The sequence below is a fragment of the Mauremys reevesii genome, linkage group 1, assembly GCF_016161935.1.
Source record: "Mauremys reevesii isolate NIE-2019 linkage group 1, ASM1616193v1, whole genome shotgun sequence".
In the NCBI taxonomy this organism is placed as follows: Eukaryota; Metazoa; Chordata; order Testudines; family Geoemydidae; genus Mauremys; species Mauremys reevesii.
In genome coordinates this window covers 230186964-230206751 of record NC_052623.1, presented here as the reverse complement: position 1 = coordinate 230206751, position 19788 = coordinate 230186964, and the positions used below count along the sequence as shown (strand labels likewise).

At 42.4% G+C, this 19788-nt stretch overlaps 1 protein-coding gene across 9 annotated transcripts in view; it reads left to right on the top strand.

Moving 5' to 3' along the window:
- The window catches only part of FAR2 (fatty acyl-CoA reductase 2), a 214206-nt gene extending 194952 nt beyond the window's left edge, over nucleotides 1–19254 (top strand). For all 9 annotated transcript variants that reach the window (XM_039545340.1, XM_039545315.1, XM_039545349.1 and 6 more), the window contains 4 exons: nucleotides 7431–7602; nucleotides 11304–11433; nucleotides 14317–14444; nucleotides 16332–19254. In XM_039545340.1, the coding sequence (XP_039401274.1) occupies nucleotides 7431–7602; nucleotides 11304–11433; nucleotides 14317–14444; nucleotides 16332–16494 (593 nt within the window). In that variant the 3' untranslated portion in view covers nucleotides 16495–19254. The remainder of the gene's footprint in view (nucleotides 1–7430; nucleotides 7603–11303; nucleotides 11434–14316; nucleotides 14445–16331) is intronic.
- The last annotated feature ends 534 nt before the right edge of the window (nucleotides 19255–19788 follow it).

The following is a 19788-nucleotide window of genomic DNA, read 5'->3' as shown; positions in this document are numbered from 1 at the left end:
TGGCCAATAAAATCAAAGTGGGTTAATCTTGCTAGCTGCAGCATACACAGTATGTTCTGAAACTTCTAGTCAAAAGCAGTTATTCAAACAGGCTGCAAAATGGTTTTCACTGTGTGAATATTAATGAATGTCAAGCCATTCAGTTTTCCCTTGATGAACTGGGTAGGGCAGAATGAGTTCTAATTCTGACCCACTGAAATTCTAAATGGACTTCTAGAACTTGCTTTTATTATTAAGCAAGGAGGAGTGGGGAAGGCTGTCCTGGTGTCATTTCAGCAAATCTATTGGGGTTTCATTTGTGCTCAGGTTTCTTTGCCTGCCCTGAACAACCTTAATATGGCCCTTTTGTACACATCCATTATGATTAGTGCTGGATGAAATTTTTTGGCTGAAATGTGTGTGGGGGGGTGGATTTTATTGTTGTTTGTATATGGATTGGGTTGGTTTTTTTTATTTCTGAAAAATGCAGATTTGGATCAGCTGAAATGTTTAATGAATCTGTGTTGAATTACTTCAGTTGAAAAAACTGAACAAAATTCTGAAAAAGTCTAAATGCTTCAATTTTCAAGATTTGACATTTTCAAGATTAAACATTTTGACCTTTTGATTTGAACCACCTTTTCATTTTGAAATTTACTTGAATTCGTATACCTCATTTTAGGCCCAGATTTACCTCTTTCCCACACAAACTAGTGCTTGGACACTTATTACTAGATATTATTTACAACAGAATTGGTGTACAAGGTTAGAGAAAATATTCTAAAAATTAATGGTCTCTTTTGATGCTTCCTACACCAGTGTTCTTATATGTCCCATATTTTACATCCATCACATATAGTGACATACATGTACTTAGATACATAATGGCCTTGTTGTACTGATAGCTATGATACTCTTATACTGATTTGGGATCTTGAACTGTTGGGGATGATTTTCAAAAGAGTTCAAGGCCAGATGTTCAAAGTCAATTGGAGCCACATTTTCAAAAGAGCTCAACTTTCTCCCATTTATGCATGTAAATGAGGGTCAGATTCTCAAAAGTGCTCAGCATGCATACCTCTTTTGAAAATCTAACTACTTAATCTGACCCCAGTTGTGAGTACTGACCACTTCCTATAGAGCAACATGCCTAGGCACACAGAGGCTAATACATATAGTACATATGTCAATGCAGCCAACTCAGTGAAATAAGGGCTGTGGTCTCTCCAGTGTAAGTCTTGAGAGAAAGAAGTTAAAGGCAGGAATTAAACTACCAGATAGAATAAGGTGTATTTGATCATAAATTGGCCACAGCACCAGTTATGCCAATTGTGCAGAATGGTTTTGTATTTTCCACCAGTCACCGAACCTCCCTTCATTGAGATTTTCATGTAGGTCTCACAGCCATCTCAGGTATTTACTAATACAATACAAAGGTGATGTTTTCCTCCTGCTTTTCAGCATTTTCTCTTGTCTCCTCTGCCATTTGTTAAACATGATTTCCACATCAAGAAGAAACACGGGGCAGCGTGCTGCAGCTGTTTTGCTAGAAGCCTTAATTAGCTTACACAGAGAAGGCATTGCTGATTTCCCCAAATGCAATGTCTGGTATGTGATTTGAAATGACAATGGCTGCATTTTATAAATATGACAATGATTTGTCTTTTTTTGTCACAGCCAAAGATAGCAAGAGTAGTGGATGGAGGACTAAATAAGTGACTGCTTCCAAAAGGAAAACCTCCATCAGTTTATAATTTAAAATTGGATTTGCAAATGTTTGGATTTGAATAAAAGCAGATGATGCTGTAAACACTTGTTGCATATGGTATCAAAACACTATCACAGCTCCAGGATATCACTGGCAGCAAATAACACTGTGAGTTTCCATTAGGAAAGGGAAAGGCTAAATAAACTCTGAAACTTGAACACTGTTCAGGACTTAAAGAGACTTTTTAAAGAACTCTCCTTTAGGGGAGAAGGGACAGAGTTCATGGGATTTCCCACCTGATCCACAGATTCGTGCATGGGGTTAGGCATGTCTCTCATGATTATTTCCTGAGCACCAAAATGCTTGACCCTGTAATTAGCAAAGAGATGGCCTGGACATTCCCTTCACTGTATTTGTGTTGTGACATCCAAACACATCAGCCTTCTGTTCTCCAGGGTTGGTTTATATCCCTAATTTTCAGTCTCCAGTCCTTGGCAAGATTTTTTAATAACTAATCAAATTATACTAAAACTCTTCTCTTTCCAACCCACCATTGTAATCATTCCAAAGTAGGATTAATGGAGAGGGAAAGATAGCAAGACAGGGATCTGGAGATTGATCAATGCCTGAAACGATATTTGCTAGCATTCAGTGGAGGAACAAATGGCCAAATGTAGATTTTGAATAGACCAAGTGTATTCAGGAAAATTCACAGAAGTAATTATGGTCAAGTATAGCTGCCCTCAGCTGAAGTATAAAGAATAAGGTTCCCCACACTTGTAAATATCATGGAACCCATTTAGTTTCCACAATAAAGTAATTTATTCTATGTTGATGGTGAAAGTGTTTAGAAGATATACTCCAGTGCATTGGGCCTGATGAGCTCTATTTACCATTTTACTCCCATGTTCAAGAGGTGCCACATTGTATTGTTAACACTATCACCTGGATTCGGAGAGGTAAGGTGGGTGTTTTCCTTCTAGGGTTTCATCACAAGGTTCTGCAAGCTAAATCAGGCACTCAGATACAGGAGGTAGCTCATTTGTTTTCAAATTATCCCCTCACTTATATGTGGGCAAACCCTTTATTTTCAAGTGGATTTGCCCAGGTTTAAATGTAGTAAACAATTGTCTTGTCAATGCAGACAGAATCCTGAGCCATCTCTCCTAGCTGTTCTGGCTCTGCAGGATTAACTGAAGTAAAAGGCTTTAAATGTTTATTTTTGTCACTCAAGTAAGGAGAAATGACTCTGAATACACTCAAGAAACAGGCCTGTTGAGTGAGAAGGTGCCCTTTTCACATTGCCACTTTTCAGAGTAGAACTGGTGTCAATTCCTCCTAAACTTTAATACCCTCTCTTTAAAAATCTTTAAACTATGACATCAGGAGTTTTGACATCCTGTGGTTAGTGTTGAGTGAAGAACCAAGATGAGAACGCTAAATTCTCTGAAGCTTAATTCAAATTTCTCCACAAAATACCAACATCTAGTTAACGCTGCCCATGTGAGACTCTCCCCAATGTAAATCCACAAAAGCAGGGAAAATAAAGAATGAAATTATTCCTACAGTGTGTTATCTGCCCAGCTACACAGCCTATGGAAAGAACACACCGGTCTCAACCTCTCCTGCATATCTCTGCACCTCCATCAAAGCCATCAGAACACAGGCATCCTTAACTAGGACTATTAATTTGCTTTTCATTTACTTACTGTCAGTGTTGGCAACTTGTTTATGGGTGAAAACTGAAGAAGTGTGTGTACAAGTGTGTTCACTTAAAATTGTTTTGGTTTGAATTAATGAGGGTTGTGAGTACTCCATCTGTCAGCGGATCAGGCCATTCCCTTACCAGGGATTTGGCAGTCTCAGGGTACATCTTGGACTCACCAGTAACTCATATTTTTTTTTAAATCTGTATTTAGCTCCGAGGTTGAGGTATTTCCTTGCTGATGAAGACCTTGTCACAGTCATGCATGCTTAGTTCCAAGTGGGCTAAGGGCCATGTTCTCTATTGGAGCCACTCTTGAAAACCACTTCAGCTACTGTTGAATGTGGCAACTTGCCTGCCTAGTGGATTAGGTTTATGTGGGCACCTGTGTTCCATGCACTGCACTGGTTTACAATGCGCCTCTGAGTGCAATTCAAGGTGATGGTTGTAGTCATTAAGACTTTAGAGACCATCTCATTCTCCATGCATCATAATCACAGCTGGTTTTAAGTGAAGCAGTTCTGCTGAGAGTCACTAGTAGTGAATTTCTGAGGTCAAGCAAGTGTTCTCAGTGGACTTGTTTTGTCAAAAGCCCACGTTAGCTAACTCAGCCTTATTGTAAGACCTCATCTGGTTGGCCAAAGCTTTGTCAGATCTGAGGCATTTCACTCCCCACACCCCATGCCTCATGCCTTTGTTAATTGAAGCTAATTTGGTATGTAATGGGCTGAGATGCCACAGCAGTAAGCAAACTGAAAATTCTTTAAAGAAAGCATGTTAAAAGCCTATTTACTGGAGTGAGTAATGTCATCATGTGTCTGGCTCAAAGTGGTAGGCAAAGTGCACTCCCCCATTGCTTCAAAGGTCAAATGCATCAGATCCAAATATGCAGAATGATAACGAGAAAGGGCCAAATTTAAAAATCCAGATGAGCAGAATCCATAGGACTCTTGGCAGATTGTCATTATGGACCTTGGTAATGCAGAGTTGGGGTGCTAGCTTTTGTGTATGTGCACTTCTGCTAGGATGCATCAAACATGCTTATGTGTATTAGGGCTTCCTTGACTGGATGAAGTAGTGGAGCTGGTCTTTCAGTTGATAACGCACAAACCTGTGCTTTTTTGGAGGCAAGGCTTGTGAATTCTTTTCCTTAATTGGCCCAAGGGGGCTGTACTGAATGTATATGGCCACTCATTGTTACAGCTTCTGGATACATATGCTTAAGTAGGAATAGCACAGTGATGAACAGACCATACGATATGTAGCAGAGGACTGGCCAGGCACTAGTCTGGAATCATCCTGTATGAGGATGGTCTAGACATAATTTGTGACACTGAACATTTTGATCTGGTTTTCTATTTGTGACATAAGCCAAGTGAATAAAGCAACAGGAACACAATTCCATGCGGTTCTGTGGTGGGGCGGCGAATCACTGGCACTGCGCCTCCTGCTGGTCGTCCTGGGAATTAGCTCTCTGCAGGTCTCGCCTGCCACTGGCCCCTGTATCCCTCCCAGACCCAGTGCTCTTTGCCTTGGAGTTCTGCCCCAGCAGTAACCCCCAACCCTCTATCCCAACCTTGCCTCGGTGGTTACTGCCAGTCACCATCCAGCCCCGCTCCCTGGGGCAGACTGCAGTCTGTATTGGCCACTCATTGGCAAGGGGGCTAGGATCTGCTGCCCCTCTGCAGCCCCAGTACCTGTGTATAGGCCTTTAACTAGGCCTGCAGCCTGGGGCTTTGTTAGACTGGAGCTCCCCAGCTCCCTTAGCCCTTCCCCAGCACTGCTCCACCTCAGGTGCCCTTCTCAGCTTCCCAGGCAGCCAAGTCCTTCTCTCTCCCGAAGCTAGTGAGAGAGTCTGTTCTTGAGCTCCTGGCTCTCAGCCCTTTTATAGGGCCAGTTGTGACCTGATTGGGGTGTGGCCCCAGCTGTGGCTACTTCCCCCAGTCAGCCTAGCTTTTCCTGCTGCAGCCCTCTCCAGGGCTGCTTTAAGCCCTTCAAAGCACCCTGCCACAGGTTCCCATTGAAAAGTAAATTCTTTTGGAGGTATCGGCAGCTGCCTCTGGTCCCCAGAGTCTGTTCCAGCATCGAGCTTTCTGTGTAAAAGGTCAGGAGGGGTGACATTACAGTGACTCTGTGCTACCTGGGGATTCCCTCAAATAGCAGGTTGGAGGATCAGCCCTAAGCATTTTGTTTCTTAGGCCTGGTGCACATTACAAAATTAAGTTGGCTTAGCTACCTCACTCAGGATTGTGAAAAATCCACACCTCTGAGCATCATAGTTAAGCTGACCTAACCCTCAGTGTAGGCAGCAGTAGGTTGATAGAAGAATTCTTCTGTTGCCCTAGCTACTGCCTCTTGGGGACGTGGGTTACCTATGCTGACAGGAGAACTCATCCTGTTGGCGTAGGCAGTGTCCACACTGAAGCGCTACAGTGGCACAGCTGCCACACTGTAGTTGTGCCATTTTAGTCTCATTTCTCAGGCTCCATAGGGTATGACTATAATGGAATTAACTTTGTTGTTACATAGACAACAAATCCCACAAAGTCTGTGGTATATATGATGATTGCAATTAGTTATCCTAAACCAATTCTGCTCTGAAGGAATATGATGAGGATTTCAGAATATACAGTATATAGAATATACAGATATGCTAGCTGTTTTTTCTCAGTACAACCCAGTATATGCACTGGCACTTTTTTGAAAATTAATTAAAGTTCTCTTTTCTTAAGAAATACAATCATAGTTTAAAGTTAATAGGTCAAATTTGGCTCTGAGTTATAAGAGTAAATCTGGAGTAACCACTGATATTCATGGCATTCCCCTGGATTTACACCACTGTAATGGAGATATACCTATCTCCTGGAGCTGGAAGGGACCTGGAAAGATCATTGAGTCTAGCCCCCTGCCTTCACTAGCAGGACCAATTTTGCCCCAGAACCCTAAGTGGCCCCCTCAAGGATTAGAGCTCACAACTCTGGGTTTAGGAGGCCAATGCTTAAACTACTGAGCTATTAGAATTCACTGTTGTTAAAAGTTTGAAGCGGAAATTGGCTCCCTCTTGAAATGTTTCCTCCATCATATGTTGTTTTCATGAGTGCTGCCATTAAGTTTTAGTTAAGCATTTGTTTTAAATAACTAGCAGCCTAGATTCATAGATTTTTAAGGCCAGAAGGCTCATTAGATTATTTTATCTGACCTCCTGTGCAATGCATGCCATAGAATAATCCATTTGTTCCTCTATTCGACCCAATAATTTGTGTTTGACTAAAGCATATACACCTCTACCCTGATATAACATGACCCGATATAACATGAATTTGGATATAACGCAGTAAAACAGTGCTCCGGTGGGGGAGGGCTGCGCACTCCGGTGGATCAAAGCAAGTTCGATATAATGCAGTTTCACCTATAACGCGGTAAGATTTTTTGGCTCCTGAGGACAGCATTAGATCAAGGTAGAGGTGTATTTCAGAAATGCATCCAATCCTAATATGAAGACTGCCTATAGACTTGGATCCTTCCCCCTTTCCTTTTGATGGCAAAACTGCCATGGAGTAGGACCAGTCCCTCAAACCATAATGAATGATGGGGATTTTTGCAAAGAGATTTATCTTTTTAAAAATGTATAAATATAAAACTGATCAAATTTTGGGCCATGCTTATCTTGTCATCCTCTCTTTTTAAGGACAGTAGAAAAGGCAGAGACAGAGACTGTATCCAACACACATTTGTGACAAATATAACAAAGGCCATGCATGAGTTGGGAAATGTGTAAAAACCCGATTAGTGGGCTCTCATTGTTGATTTTTATATCTATAACAACACTTCTTTTTACATATGTATATGGTATGAGTTAATCAGCATGAACAGCCATCTTTCTCCTCTGAGAAAATGTAAATCATATAATCCAACTATTTCCCTAGAACCATATTACCTGGTAGTATTCATAGATTTGAGCACATTGCTATGCTCATGGCAGCCTGTTCTAAAAGTGATGCATTTCTAATTCAAAACATCTGTCCTGTTCTCTTACAGGATACCATGTCATATCCACATTCAAAAGGAACCCCCTTGAGCAGGCTTTCAGAATACCCAGGGCTCAGACGACCTCAAACCACCTGATAAACCAGTACTGGATAACTGTCAGTCATAAGGCTCCAGCCATGCTGTATGACTTCTACTTGAGATTAACAGGAAGAAAGCCCAGGTGAGAAGTTGCGCTACTCCATATATTATCATACCTAAAAATATCATAGAGGAGACGGGCTCTAACATGTCCTGAGAAAATCAGCCCTACAGTGTCTGCACTCACTTTAAAGTTCTTGGTTGTCTTCCTTTCTCCAGTACTCCTCTTGAGCCATTTATTCAAGAAGAAAGAACGGAACCGCATTTGCTCAGCTCAGCATACAGCTCCCAGCTCTCACAGCTTTCATGGGAGAGTCTTAGATTTTCAATAAGACTCAGCTCCATGGAGTTGGTCTCAGAATTTGTGGTTTCCCAAGCTGCCAGAAGGTTAGGAGAGGCCTCTCCCTCTGGTCCCACTACCAAAACCCTGCAAAGAGAAATCAGGTCAAGCATTGAACAGCTAGTGTGGGTAGACAAAAGGGTGGTGCCTCTGTCCCTTACTTTTACTGTCTGTGCTTAACCTGGCCCTATTGCCATGCATACTGCAAGCTTTAGATCACTGCAATATCCTGATGTTAGTTCAGTCTGTTGTGAAATTGTGTCCATGCATAAAGACTCAGGCTTGGCAATGTTCAGAGTGCTACCACACACAGTTATTTTGACCTATAGGTCAGTGACATGTCCAGCAGGTGACAACCCGCATACAACAGTCTGACAGTTGGAAAGGTGTAATGAGTGTTTGAGTGTTCGTAAGCTCTGAACTGCATTTAAAAAGAACGTTTACACTTACAGATGATTTCTGAGCATTGGCAACAGTATGGTTAAGCAAAATGAAGGCATCCATGACCCTTTCATGGGGGACCCCTGTGTAAATAATAACTCAGCTTCTTTCCTGCGTGTTTAACAATCACACAAGAAAGCTTGAACAGTGGACCAGGCCAGCTGCTTTGGCCCACTCAGGCAGTGTATGGCTGATTTAACCAGCCATCTGTAGGGAAATCCCTGGATGGCCTGGAGCTGCTCTAGTAGCTGTGATGTTACCCTACCCCCTGACATGTCTGAAGGAAATGGGCCCTATACTTAGAGCCCCAGTTATTCCCAACTTCAGGAATGGGCCCTAGGAATCATAGAAAACTGGGCATAAATTAGAGCAGTGCAAGAAGCCTCTAGGCCAGTGGGGGGTAACCTGCGGCCCGTCAGAATAAGCCACTGGTGGGCTGCCAGACAGTTTGTTTACATTTGCACAGCTGCTCATGGCTCGCAGCGGCTGTGGTTCACCGTTCCCGGCCAATGGGAGCTGCCAGCAGATTACCCTGATGGGCTGCAGGTTGCCCACCACTGCTCTAGGCACTGTAATGCAAATAAAGAACAGTAATAAGTGCTAAATATAGTTACTGCTGGTGTTACAAATGATGGCCCCTTTCAGCAAGATTGTTGCCATTAAGTTAATAAATTATAAAGCCAGAAGGGACCACTGTGATTATCTAGTTTGACATCCTACATAATACAGGCCACAGAACATCCCTGCAATAATTCTTGTAGTAGATGCAGAAATGTCAGCTATAATCCTAAACTTTAATTTCAAATGCAATTTGGAATTTATTCAGGCTGAGAAGTACCTCCCACCCCTTGAACTTTCAGATCTCTGAGCTGGGCAAACAAGACACAGCCTTGCATCATTGAGTTCATTAAGTACGCCACTGAGCCTGCTCAAGCTGCTAAACTCTCCCCTTACCCCTCTTCTCCACCTCAGACAAGTCCGTATGTAACCCACTTGCCTCCTGGCTGTGGTGTTCTGGCCCATCTAGTGGCACTGAGACCACTCAGAGAGAGATTAATGAGGCTGCTCTACAGCCTTAGCTAAGGGCCAGTTGGCTTTTAGCTCATGCAGTAAAGGCTGATGCATTAAACTCCAGAGGTCCCCAGTTTGATCTCGCCCGCTGATGACCAGAGTCTGTCAGTGTTACACATAGTCTTGACTTCCTTCTCACCATCCATTGCAATGTCTAAATCCAAACCTTCCTCCATCCCATCAGCTTGAATTCTCTTATTGTCCCTCCGATGCCTCTTCCAATTTCCACACCTTCAAGTAGTTCCTTTCCTTCACACAGCATCATGTTGCCTTCTCCACTATCCCTGATGCTACATCTTCTGCTGGTCTCCTGCCCCGCCAGAAAGTGCCCAGATGATTCAGATTCCCCCTTACCCGCTGTGGCACCCACCCATAATCTTCCCCCACAAACACTCAGTCCTAACTTTTTAGCCATCAAAATGCATTTACTTTCCAGGTGCCAGCCAGAGTTAACCTGGGTTGAATTGTTACTCCCCGTCAGCTGTTTGATGGCTTGTGTGTAAGGATTTAGTGGTCAATGTTCAACTCCCTTTGGACAGGTGTCCCCAAAACCCAGCCTCACCATTGTTACCCTTATTGGCATCTTCAGAGAGGCCAAAGAACAAAGAATGTAGGCCATATTTACAAGATGGGGGACTCTATCCTGGGAAACAGACTCTGAACAAGAGGGGGATCTCAAGTAGCAATAGAAAGGCTATTTTACCTCTGTATAGGGCACTGGTGTGACCACTGATGGAATACTACATCCAGTTCTGGTGTCCACAATTCAAGAAGGATGTTGATAAATTGGAGAGGTTTCAGAGAAAAGCTATGAAAATGATTAAAGGATTAGAAAATGTGTCCTCTAGTGAGACTCAAGGAGGTCAATCTATTTGGCTTAACTAGGAGAAGGTTAAGGGATGATTACAGTCTATAAATATCTACACGAGGAACCAGTATTGAATAGTGGGCTCTTCAGTTTAGCCAAGGAAGGTGTAACACAATCCAATGGCTGGAAGTTGAAGAATTCAGACTGGAAATAAGGCATAGATTTTAACAGTGAGAGTAATTAACCACTGGAACAACTTACCAAGGATTGTGATAGATTCTCCATTGTTGACCATTTTAAAATCAAGATTGGATTTTTTTTTTAAAAGATATGCTCTAGGAATTATTTTGGGGAAGTTCTTTTGCCTGTTTTTGTGCAGGAGGTCAGACTAATGATCACAATGGCCCCTTCTGGCCTAAGAATCTATGAATCTTTCCTCTGGAAAAGGAACGGTGAAAGATAGCTACCAGACTCACAGCAGCTATGGTTGTATGACTTTTACAGAAGTCAAGAATCCTTCACTCAGAGTCCTCTGCCACCAGGCCCTTCCCATTTAAGAAAGGGGACATCATTTAGAGCACTTGAACTGTTCAAAACTGCTGCAGTAGTACACAAGGAGAAAGGGGGTCTGTAAGATATCCAGGACCTATGTTATAGGTACTATATGTGTCCTATGTTCTAGGACTTAGTCAGTTGTTACTGTTATTCGGTTCAAACTAGTAAGTTAGGCCATGGTCCTGCAACTGGCTCTGTGTAGGTACAGTGTCATGGTTATGCTGAGTCTCACTGATGTCAATAGTGATCTTCTCAGGCACCAGGGTCTGTCCCTGAGGAGCCAGCTACGGGATCAGGGCCTCAGCAAGTATATAACAATTCCAGCTAAGCAAGTTATCAGTCTGCTGAACAGAAGAGGAGGCTGCTGCTGGATGGCTGAGTCCCAAAACTCAGCTTCACAATAACTAGCAAAAGTAACTAAGGCATTAAGCTCCATGGAGAAAGCTATTATGTAAAGTAGGAGAGCCCTGCATTAAACTCCAATTTTCAGATAAGAGCAAGTTCTCCTTATTTCATTATATGTGCTGCTATGGCTCTGCATGGCTCCAACACCTCTGCACTGTTCCAGGATGATGAAGATCTTCAATCGGCTGCACAAGTCTATGATGCTTCTGGAATATTTCACCTGTCAGTCCTGGGAGTGGTCTTCAGAAAATATGAACATGTTAATGACCCAGCTCAGTCCAGAGGACAGGAGAGTAAGTATACCTATTGCTAAATTGCTCATTCTCAACCACAGTTCTGTTTACCTCCAGCCTATCATATTTGAGTTATGGGTGAGCCTTTGAATAGCATATTCCAGGGACGGGCAGCATTAAAAACACTTCCTTGAAAGAAAGAGAAATAATTTATTTCCCCCCAGTTTTGTTAATTAGACTTGTACAAGCCTTCAATTTCATTTAGGAGGATGTTCTGCTTCTGCAATGCAGCAAAAAAGGGTTGGACCAATCACTGAAGATGGTGACTTGATGTTTACTCACCCCACCACTGTTCACTTCATGAAAGGTCTTCTCAATAGCTTCCCGCTGGTACTAAAACCCACAACCCTGTAGCACCTTAATCTTGTCCTCTCTACCCTGCAACCCAATGGCAACGTGCTCCCTCTCATATCTCTCCATGAAGGTAATCTTCCTTGTGGCCATCATTTTGACTCTGCAGGTCAGCGAACTAGCTGCCGTGATGGCTTACCCCTCTATCCCCACACTTACACTGTCATAAAGACAAGGTTTCCTTGCGACTGCATTCCATGTTCCTCCCAAAGGTGGTCTCAGAGTTCCACCTCAACCAATCTGTCCACCTCCCAGTCTTCCATCCTAAGCCACATGTCTCCCCTGCAGACAGGACCCTCCATTCCCTCTACGTCCATGATGCGTGAGCATTCTGCCTCCACAGAACTTATGCCTTTTGCATGTCAACAAGACTTAATTTCTGTTGCTGACTGATTCAAGGGCCAAGCCCTCTCCTCCCAACGAATCTCAAAATGGGTATCCAGCTGCATCTGAGAATGCTACACACTTCCCAACATCCCACGGCCTGACGGAATTACAGTGCACTCGATGCAGGTGCAAGCAGCCACATCCAGCTCCCTAGCATACGTCTCCTGGCAGGACTTCCATCAGGCCACAATGTGGTGTTCATTTCATACCTTCACCACCCATTACACCATCACCCAAGAGATGGCTGAAGACGCTGCAGTGGGCCATGCCAAACTGCAAGCTGTGCTACCTCTTGCATCTTGGCACCCATCTCCATGCTGATCACTGCTAGATACTTACCCACATTTGGAATACATATAGGGACCACAACACAAAGAAAAAGATGTTTCTTACCTGTCCAGAGACAACCTGCTGAGAGTGGGGGGACAGAATGACTTCAGTGGCTTCAGCAGATGTTACTGAGCCTGCTCAGTCCATGTGAGCATGCTCAATACAAACCAAGCAGCATCTCTGGGGGCGGACACGTGACCCTTTGTGCCTCCCGCCTACATGTCACCTCTGCCTGTAACTGGAGGTTCTTCAAGATGTGTGGTGCCTATTTGTATTCCAATACCTGTCCTCTGTCCCCTTTGCTGCGGACTGATCTGCTCAGCGGTAAGAGTGACTGAAGAGGCATTGACCCGCATGACCTAATATAACCTTGCCTGAGACACGAGGCGACTCACGACGCACATGCTGGTCAACAGACACTGCTACAAAAATCTTTCGGATCCGGCGCATGGCACACATGTTTGGAATACAAATAGGGACCACATATCTTGAATAACCTCTTCTGTCCATTGATGTCATTGGGAGTTGGACAGGGCCGTAAGTACAATATTTTAGAAAATAGTACAGTATCTTAGCCAGAGAAAACACACAGTATGAACAAGTTCTTGTTAGATTTGAGCCCCCATAGAACAATAACTGTAGGATGTCAAAATCTAATGTACTCTTTGCTGGTTTTAAGTACTTCTGCACATGAGTGGGGCAGTGATGGAAGAAGAAGCAACAGGGCTGAAGGAATACAATGAGCAGATCTAGGATGAGTTTCAACGTACCTGTGGGGCTGTATCATATACTTGCAAGATGAGGACTCAGTGATCAAATAAAATTGGTCTAGTCCCTTGTGCAATACTCATGCAGATCCCCACTGTGGTACAAAGCCTCACAAGTCATGGAACCCCTACACTGTGGACCCAGAGAGGCAGTAAATTCCAGGTATAGCTAGGTATACCTGTTTTATTTGGCCATACCTAGAATTATCTTCTAGCTCACAGCCATGCTGATGCCAGTGCTCTTGCACCAAGCTGAAAGGATTGGGTGGGCTTGAGAGTGAAGAGTTCTTTTCTGCATATCTTCCTTGAAAATACTTCTGTGGAGTCATGTCAGCCATCTTGTTATTCATTCATGAAACCCTGCTGCACAGTTAACAGTTCTCTCTTCAAAGAAAGCATTTCCTCTTCATTCTTTTTTGCTTAAGCTGTTTCTTCGCTCTGTTAGACCTATAATCCCCTGAGAGCATTGCTGACACCTTTTCCATTTAAAATCTTGATCTATGAAACTAAATGTCATTAGCAAGGCAAAGAACTGAATAAGCAATTTCTTGAATTTCTGGAGCCACAGATGCCAAGAGAGAACGTAGCTCTGCCCAGCTGAATTACTGACACAGGGGGACCTGTTGATTCAGTGTCTGGTCCATTTATTTTCACTAAAAATATAATCCCAGTATGACACCAGTGAACAGGGACTTGTTTTGAAGTATTTTCAATATACAGTCTGTGTTCTAGCACGATGGTATTTTCTTTTTGGTGACTCTACATATACAGATAACCGCATGGAAGACCATTGGTAGGAAATATCTAGTTTTTTTAAGGTCGGAGGGTTTGAGTTGAAAGCAGAGCCAGGTGACTAATGAAGAGTAGTATAATAGAGTTGGAGTAACATTTTTTCATTGCACATTTCTTCACTGAATCTTGTGATTCAGAAATTTTTAGGCTTTGTTCCGAGTGAAGCTCAGTTCAAAATCACAGCATGAAGTTGTACAGCTTTACTCTCACTGCAAATCTGTTGCATTTAATTAATTTTCCTTTTCTTTAATTCCAGTTATTCAACTTTGATGTGCGTCAGCTGCATTGGTCGGAATACATTGAAAATTACTGCATAGGTGCGAAGAAATATTTGCTGAATGAGGACATGTCTGGGATTCCTGCAGCAAAGCAGCACTTACGAAAGTAAGCCATACATGGTCAAATGTGGCAACAGCCCCTAGCTGCTTTGGGTAGCTGTATATAAGGGTTTTTAAGGCAAGGGTTTCCATTTTAAATTGAATAATACGATTCCTGGGACGAGGACAGATGAATCATACCTGTGTCAAGTTGTGAATGATCTTGTGGGAGATAAAAAATGACATAGCTCCCTTTTTACATAAGCTAAGGATCTGGCCTAATATTTCCTTGCCCATCTTGGGAAGAAAAGGGGGTTTGGGCTGGCCCCATAGTCCAGCAGCAGCACATTATACTATCATGGAAGTAGTCAATCTTCCTCACCAATGAGTTAGTCAACCTCCCCTCCCCTCACACCCCCCAAAAAAGCGGCAGAGAGGGGTTACAGATCTGTTGCTGCAAAAGTTCCAAAGGTTCATTCAGGACAGGAAAAAATAAAGGGGTGAGGAGCGGCTTTGGATATAGCGAAACTCCTAAAGGTTGATGACAATTTCCAGGGGTTGTGTAAAATTTTAAAACAATCTAGAAATACACTTGTACTGGAGATAGGGAGTGAGGGTAACATCTCTCTGGTCTCCCATTCCCAAATAAAATAAAGGCTTCAAAGTTGGATTTGGTATTTTGCAACTAGAACCTATAAAGTTCTAAAACATTCTAAATTAAAGATCTTGGGTTCCTTTTTTCAAATTAAAAAAAGGTAAGCCCTGCTCACCTCCTCCAGACCAAATACTCGGAAGTGCCAAAGAACATGCAAAGGGGGACAGAGGCACTTCTGCTGGAGGACCAGTGTTATGCCTTTCAAGGAACAGCACTTTTCACTCTGGAAAACACTTGCTCCTGTGAAACTATAAGTGTAAGACAGGCCGTTGCCATTGCTGGGATGTCACAAATGAATCATTAGTTTGAGTAATTTTTAAAGATTTATATTCCTAGTTTCTAAGTGCTTCTATAATAAATCAGGAACATATAAACTATATAGTAACCCAAATGGGTGGCATAAACTCCATCACTACCAGTACAACCCAAAATATCAAAACAAAGTGCACACACACAAAAGACTAAGCAATCTTGACCAGGCTAGGTCACAGCTAGTTTGCTTTTGTCCTGATCCTCACCTTGGCCAGACACTAGGAAAGTAAGGAATGTATAGAATTGTAGCATCTGTGTTTGACAAAAGGTAGACACAGAGATTAATATAATCAGTATAATAATGACATTTTAGCCTAAATCATCTCAGTTTCCTCAAATGGCTTGACATGCACAATGAGCAGGGGTGGTAGGAAAAAAAACAGAACCCTGCAAGATCCTGAAAAGTGGACCACTGGGGAGGATGAACCATTGCCTGACATTACCTGTCTGAGATGTTGCAGCAAGGGAGGAACAAACCCACTGAAGGGGCATTTTGTCAATCCCTGCAAACATTCCATAAGCCAGTCACCAAAACCTCATTGTCGACGTTATTAAAAATTGCTGACACCCCCAGAGTAAAACATGGATGATAGGACATCAATTAGTCCATCCCTAGGCAATCAGCTGTCAATGTTAATTCAGTCTCAGTTCTGGTTTGAAATCAGAATGCATGGAATCAAAGACATCTGGGGCATGCTGGTGTAGCTGAATCTATCACATCACTGCATTCATTGCCTTATAATTTCAATGCAAGGTCATGTAGGAGGTGGCGGCTTTGGGACACAAAGGAGACACCTGTTTAGGCACCAGTATCCTTGCTAATAAACAGAAAAGGCAGGAGGGCCACATCATTCCGCTTTATAAATAAGATCACTTTAAAAGTGCAATGCAGAAATTCCTCTTTAAGTTTGATCCAAAGATGTTAAGACTGCATCTCGGTATTGTTTTAAGTAATTTTTCTTAATGTGCTTCTCTTTTATTTGACAGGCTAAGGAACATCCAGTATGCATTCAACACCACCCTCCTTGTGATCATCTGGCGCATTTTCATTGCAAGGTCGCAGATGGCGCGCAACATCTGGTACTTTGTTGTGAGCCTCTGCTATAAGTTCCTTTCCTATTTCAGGGCATCAAGCACCCTCAGGCACTGAAATAGTCAGTCAGCGGCCAAAAGGACCTTCCTCTCCTCTAAACAGCATCTGTGGGCATCTGGGCTTGAAAGTAGCAGGGAATCCACCACCACCAACAGTTGCCTGCAGTCAATGTGTCCTGTTACTATGACCACAATTATCTTTTTACTAATGCTTTAATATGCAAACTTTCTTCCATAGGACCATGCTAATTTTAAAGCCATAACTGAAGCTTTAGGCATGGGCTATTCTGGGTCTTTTGTCTAGATTCTGGTGTGCAAGAGGATGGATTAACCAAAGCTGCCATCTTTCCATCCAAAGTCTAAGAGCTAGACACTCTCATCCCCACCTCCCTCCTTAATAGTTGCAAATGTTAAAATAATAGAAATTAGGAAAGGAATATGATAAGACAAGGAAATAGAGAAATAAATCAGTGAGAGGTTTTCTTAAATGCAATTCACAAGTTTAGTTCAATGAAACCAACAGGGCCAAATACCTTATTAGATTGTGAAACCACATTTTCTATGTCACTCAGACCTAAAGGAAGTAAGGAAAAGTAAACTGTGGAAGGCTGATAATGTGGTTTAGATCTCTATCTCAGGTTGCCAAGGACTGATATTTTCAAGCCCTGATTGATGAGATATACAGAAGCTGTGTACATTTTTTATCAGCATGAACACACACACAAGTGACTTTACTATGGAGAAGCATTAATCTCTCTATAATTTGTCTTCCATTAAAAAGCCCTCTTTTATCACCTCTATAGCTTTTGCTTGGAAAATTTATGTGGCCTGAGAGGAGTTGTATTTACTCTCAACATGAAGGAGAATGTGTGTGCAAACCTTGAAAGAAAACAAAGGTATTTTTGAATCAGTCATTTAAAAAAAAAGATCACCATGCTTTGAAATTCTGATTTTTGGCTAACATTTATTTTGTCTAGCTGAAAAACAGCTTGTTACTCCCCTTTCAAACTTTCCATATCATTAAATTCCCCTGAAAATTCATGCACCCACTTTGTTGAAGAAAGTGTAATTAAGCAAAATTAGTAACAGTGTTTTGTTACGGATCATGCATCCCAGTCTTGCTCCCATTGATGTCAGTCTGAGTAACAGGCCCAGTCCTGTTTTCATGGACAATAGGCATTATTTTTCATTGACTTCTGTTGGAGAGGGATTGCATGTGATATATAAAGAGCATAGTGCTCTAGCAGCTTGCTGCAGCTTAGAAGGCAGACAAGGAGTTGCAACTAGGATCCCATTGAAAGGCTGATTTTTTGTACCAAAAAAACCCCACCACATTATTAAGCTTTCAGTTTTTAATGATTGTCTCATTGACAACTGGAACATTTTCTTTACATTTGGTGAATTGAGTGAGCATTTGTTAAGATTAAAAGACTTTAAAATGACTCCTTTTTAAAAGTGTTTGCAAGTTTTCAATCTGTCTAACTTTGTGCCTTCTGCCTCCCAAGCAAGTAACAGTGCATCACAAAATGTGATACCAGAAGCAGTTTAAGGCCAAGAATAGACAAATGTCTATGAAGTGGCCATTATTTCGAAATTATACCTGCTTCTGACAGTGGGGGGAAAAAAATCATGGACACAAGCAATATTTCTTTTAAAAAGTGAAAAGAACGAGTGAAGTTACCTCTCCTTCCCCATCCTCCACAGGACCATTTTCCAAATGAGAGTAACAGAGTTTAAACACGTTGCCAAAGGAGGCTTTTGGTGGATCCCAGAATATAGACACTCCTCCCCCAGCTCTCTGAAATGGTAAAACCACTTCTTTTCTCACTAGACCACAGTACCTCTCATACAGATTGCTTCAAGTCTCTGTCCTTAAGTGTAAAATGGGCTACTAATGCTTAACCACCTTTGTAAGGTGTGTTGAGATCTTAGGATGAAAAAGTGCTTTGTAAATGCAAAACTTTGTTACCCCACCTGAAAAAACGTGGCTAAGTAAGACACAGAGGTTCAGTGAGGTGTCTAGCCAGCACTGCATCCTACTGGCTTAGCTGCTGCTGCTTGTGCAATCAGGAGATGTGGTTTTCTAGCCTTGGATTGGACATGTCGTGTGCTATGACTCTTCAGCAGTGTCTGGAGTGAAGGCCAGGTGCACTGTACCTGTATGCATCGCTAACGTAGCTACCTAGTGAATGCGCCTAAATTGTCAGGTCCACATGGAATGAGGCAAGGCTGTCTCTGCAGGATGCATTGTTAGTTAGACCTGCACCTAGGGTGACCAGATGTCCCGATTTTATAGGGACAGTCCTGATTTTTTGGTCTTTTTATTATATAGGCTCCTATTACCCCCCCCCACCCCCATTCTTATTTTTCATACTTGCTGTCTGGTCACCCTACCTGCACCACTCACTCCTTTATTTTAATAATCAGGTGGCACATTCATCCCACTGATTTAAAACACTATCTTCATTTACCTGCACACAAGAAAAAATGAAATGTTAAAAATAAACAAAACCTGGGTCATTCTGAAAACAAAAAACTTCACCAAAAAAGTCCAGTTAAGGATGCTAATTAGCACCAATGAACTGACCAAGCACATTTACAAAATCCAAGCACTTAAAAAGAAAGAAACAAATAGCTATGGCAATTTTAAATCTTACTCTGCCCACATAAACAAAGGACCCAATCCTACAATCAGATGCACCAGGTCAAACCTTTCAGCACACGTGGAGCTCCATTGAAAGCAGTGGTACTCTGAACATATCTGATGTGAAAGATCTACACAACACACATTATTTTCACAGATTCTGAGTTATATTGATCCCCACCAACCCCTTCCTTTGGCTAGACCTACTTGTGACTGGTCATTCGCATATGCTATGCCCACCCCAACCAGTCTGTCTCTCCATGAACATGTCAGGACCCTTGTACCTGCATGAGAATCAGGATGCAGTAGTTTTCACTCAGGAGGCTGGTGGTACCAAGTTTAAGTTTTTCCAGGCACCTTAGTATTTTGCCAAATGCAACCATAGGAGCAAAGTGAGCCCTTTCTTTCTCACCCTTGAAGAACAGCAGAGCTTGTTGGGGATATTGCAAATGCACAACTGTGACCACTTCTTCTCATTCCAAGTGGCAAACTGTATTCTGGAGAGCTTTCACCATCTGCCCTACCATCCTCTCAGCCTCATCCTTGTCTCTGGGGAACTCCAGCATTGCCAGCAAATAGCTCCTGACCTGTGTTGCCTTTCCTGAGTGGAAAACCAGGTTGCTAATTTTTCTAAACCTGAGCATAAGTATGATAAAATTTACATCTTTAATCCTCTTTCATGTGGCTCAGAACATCTCCTGATTGAGA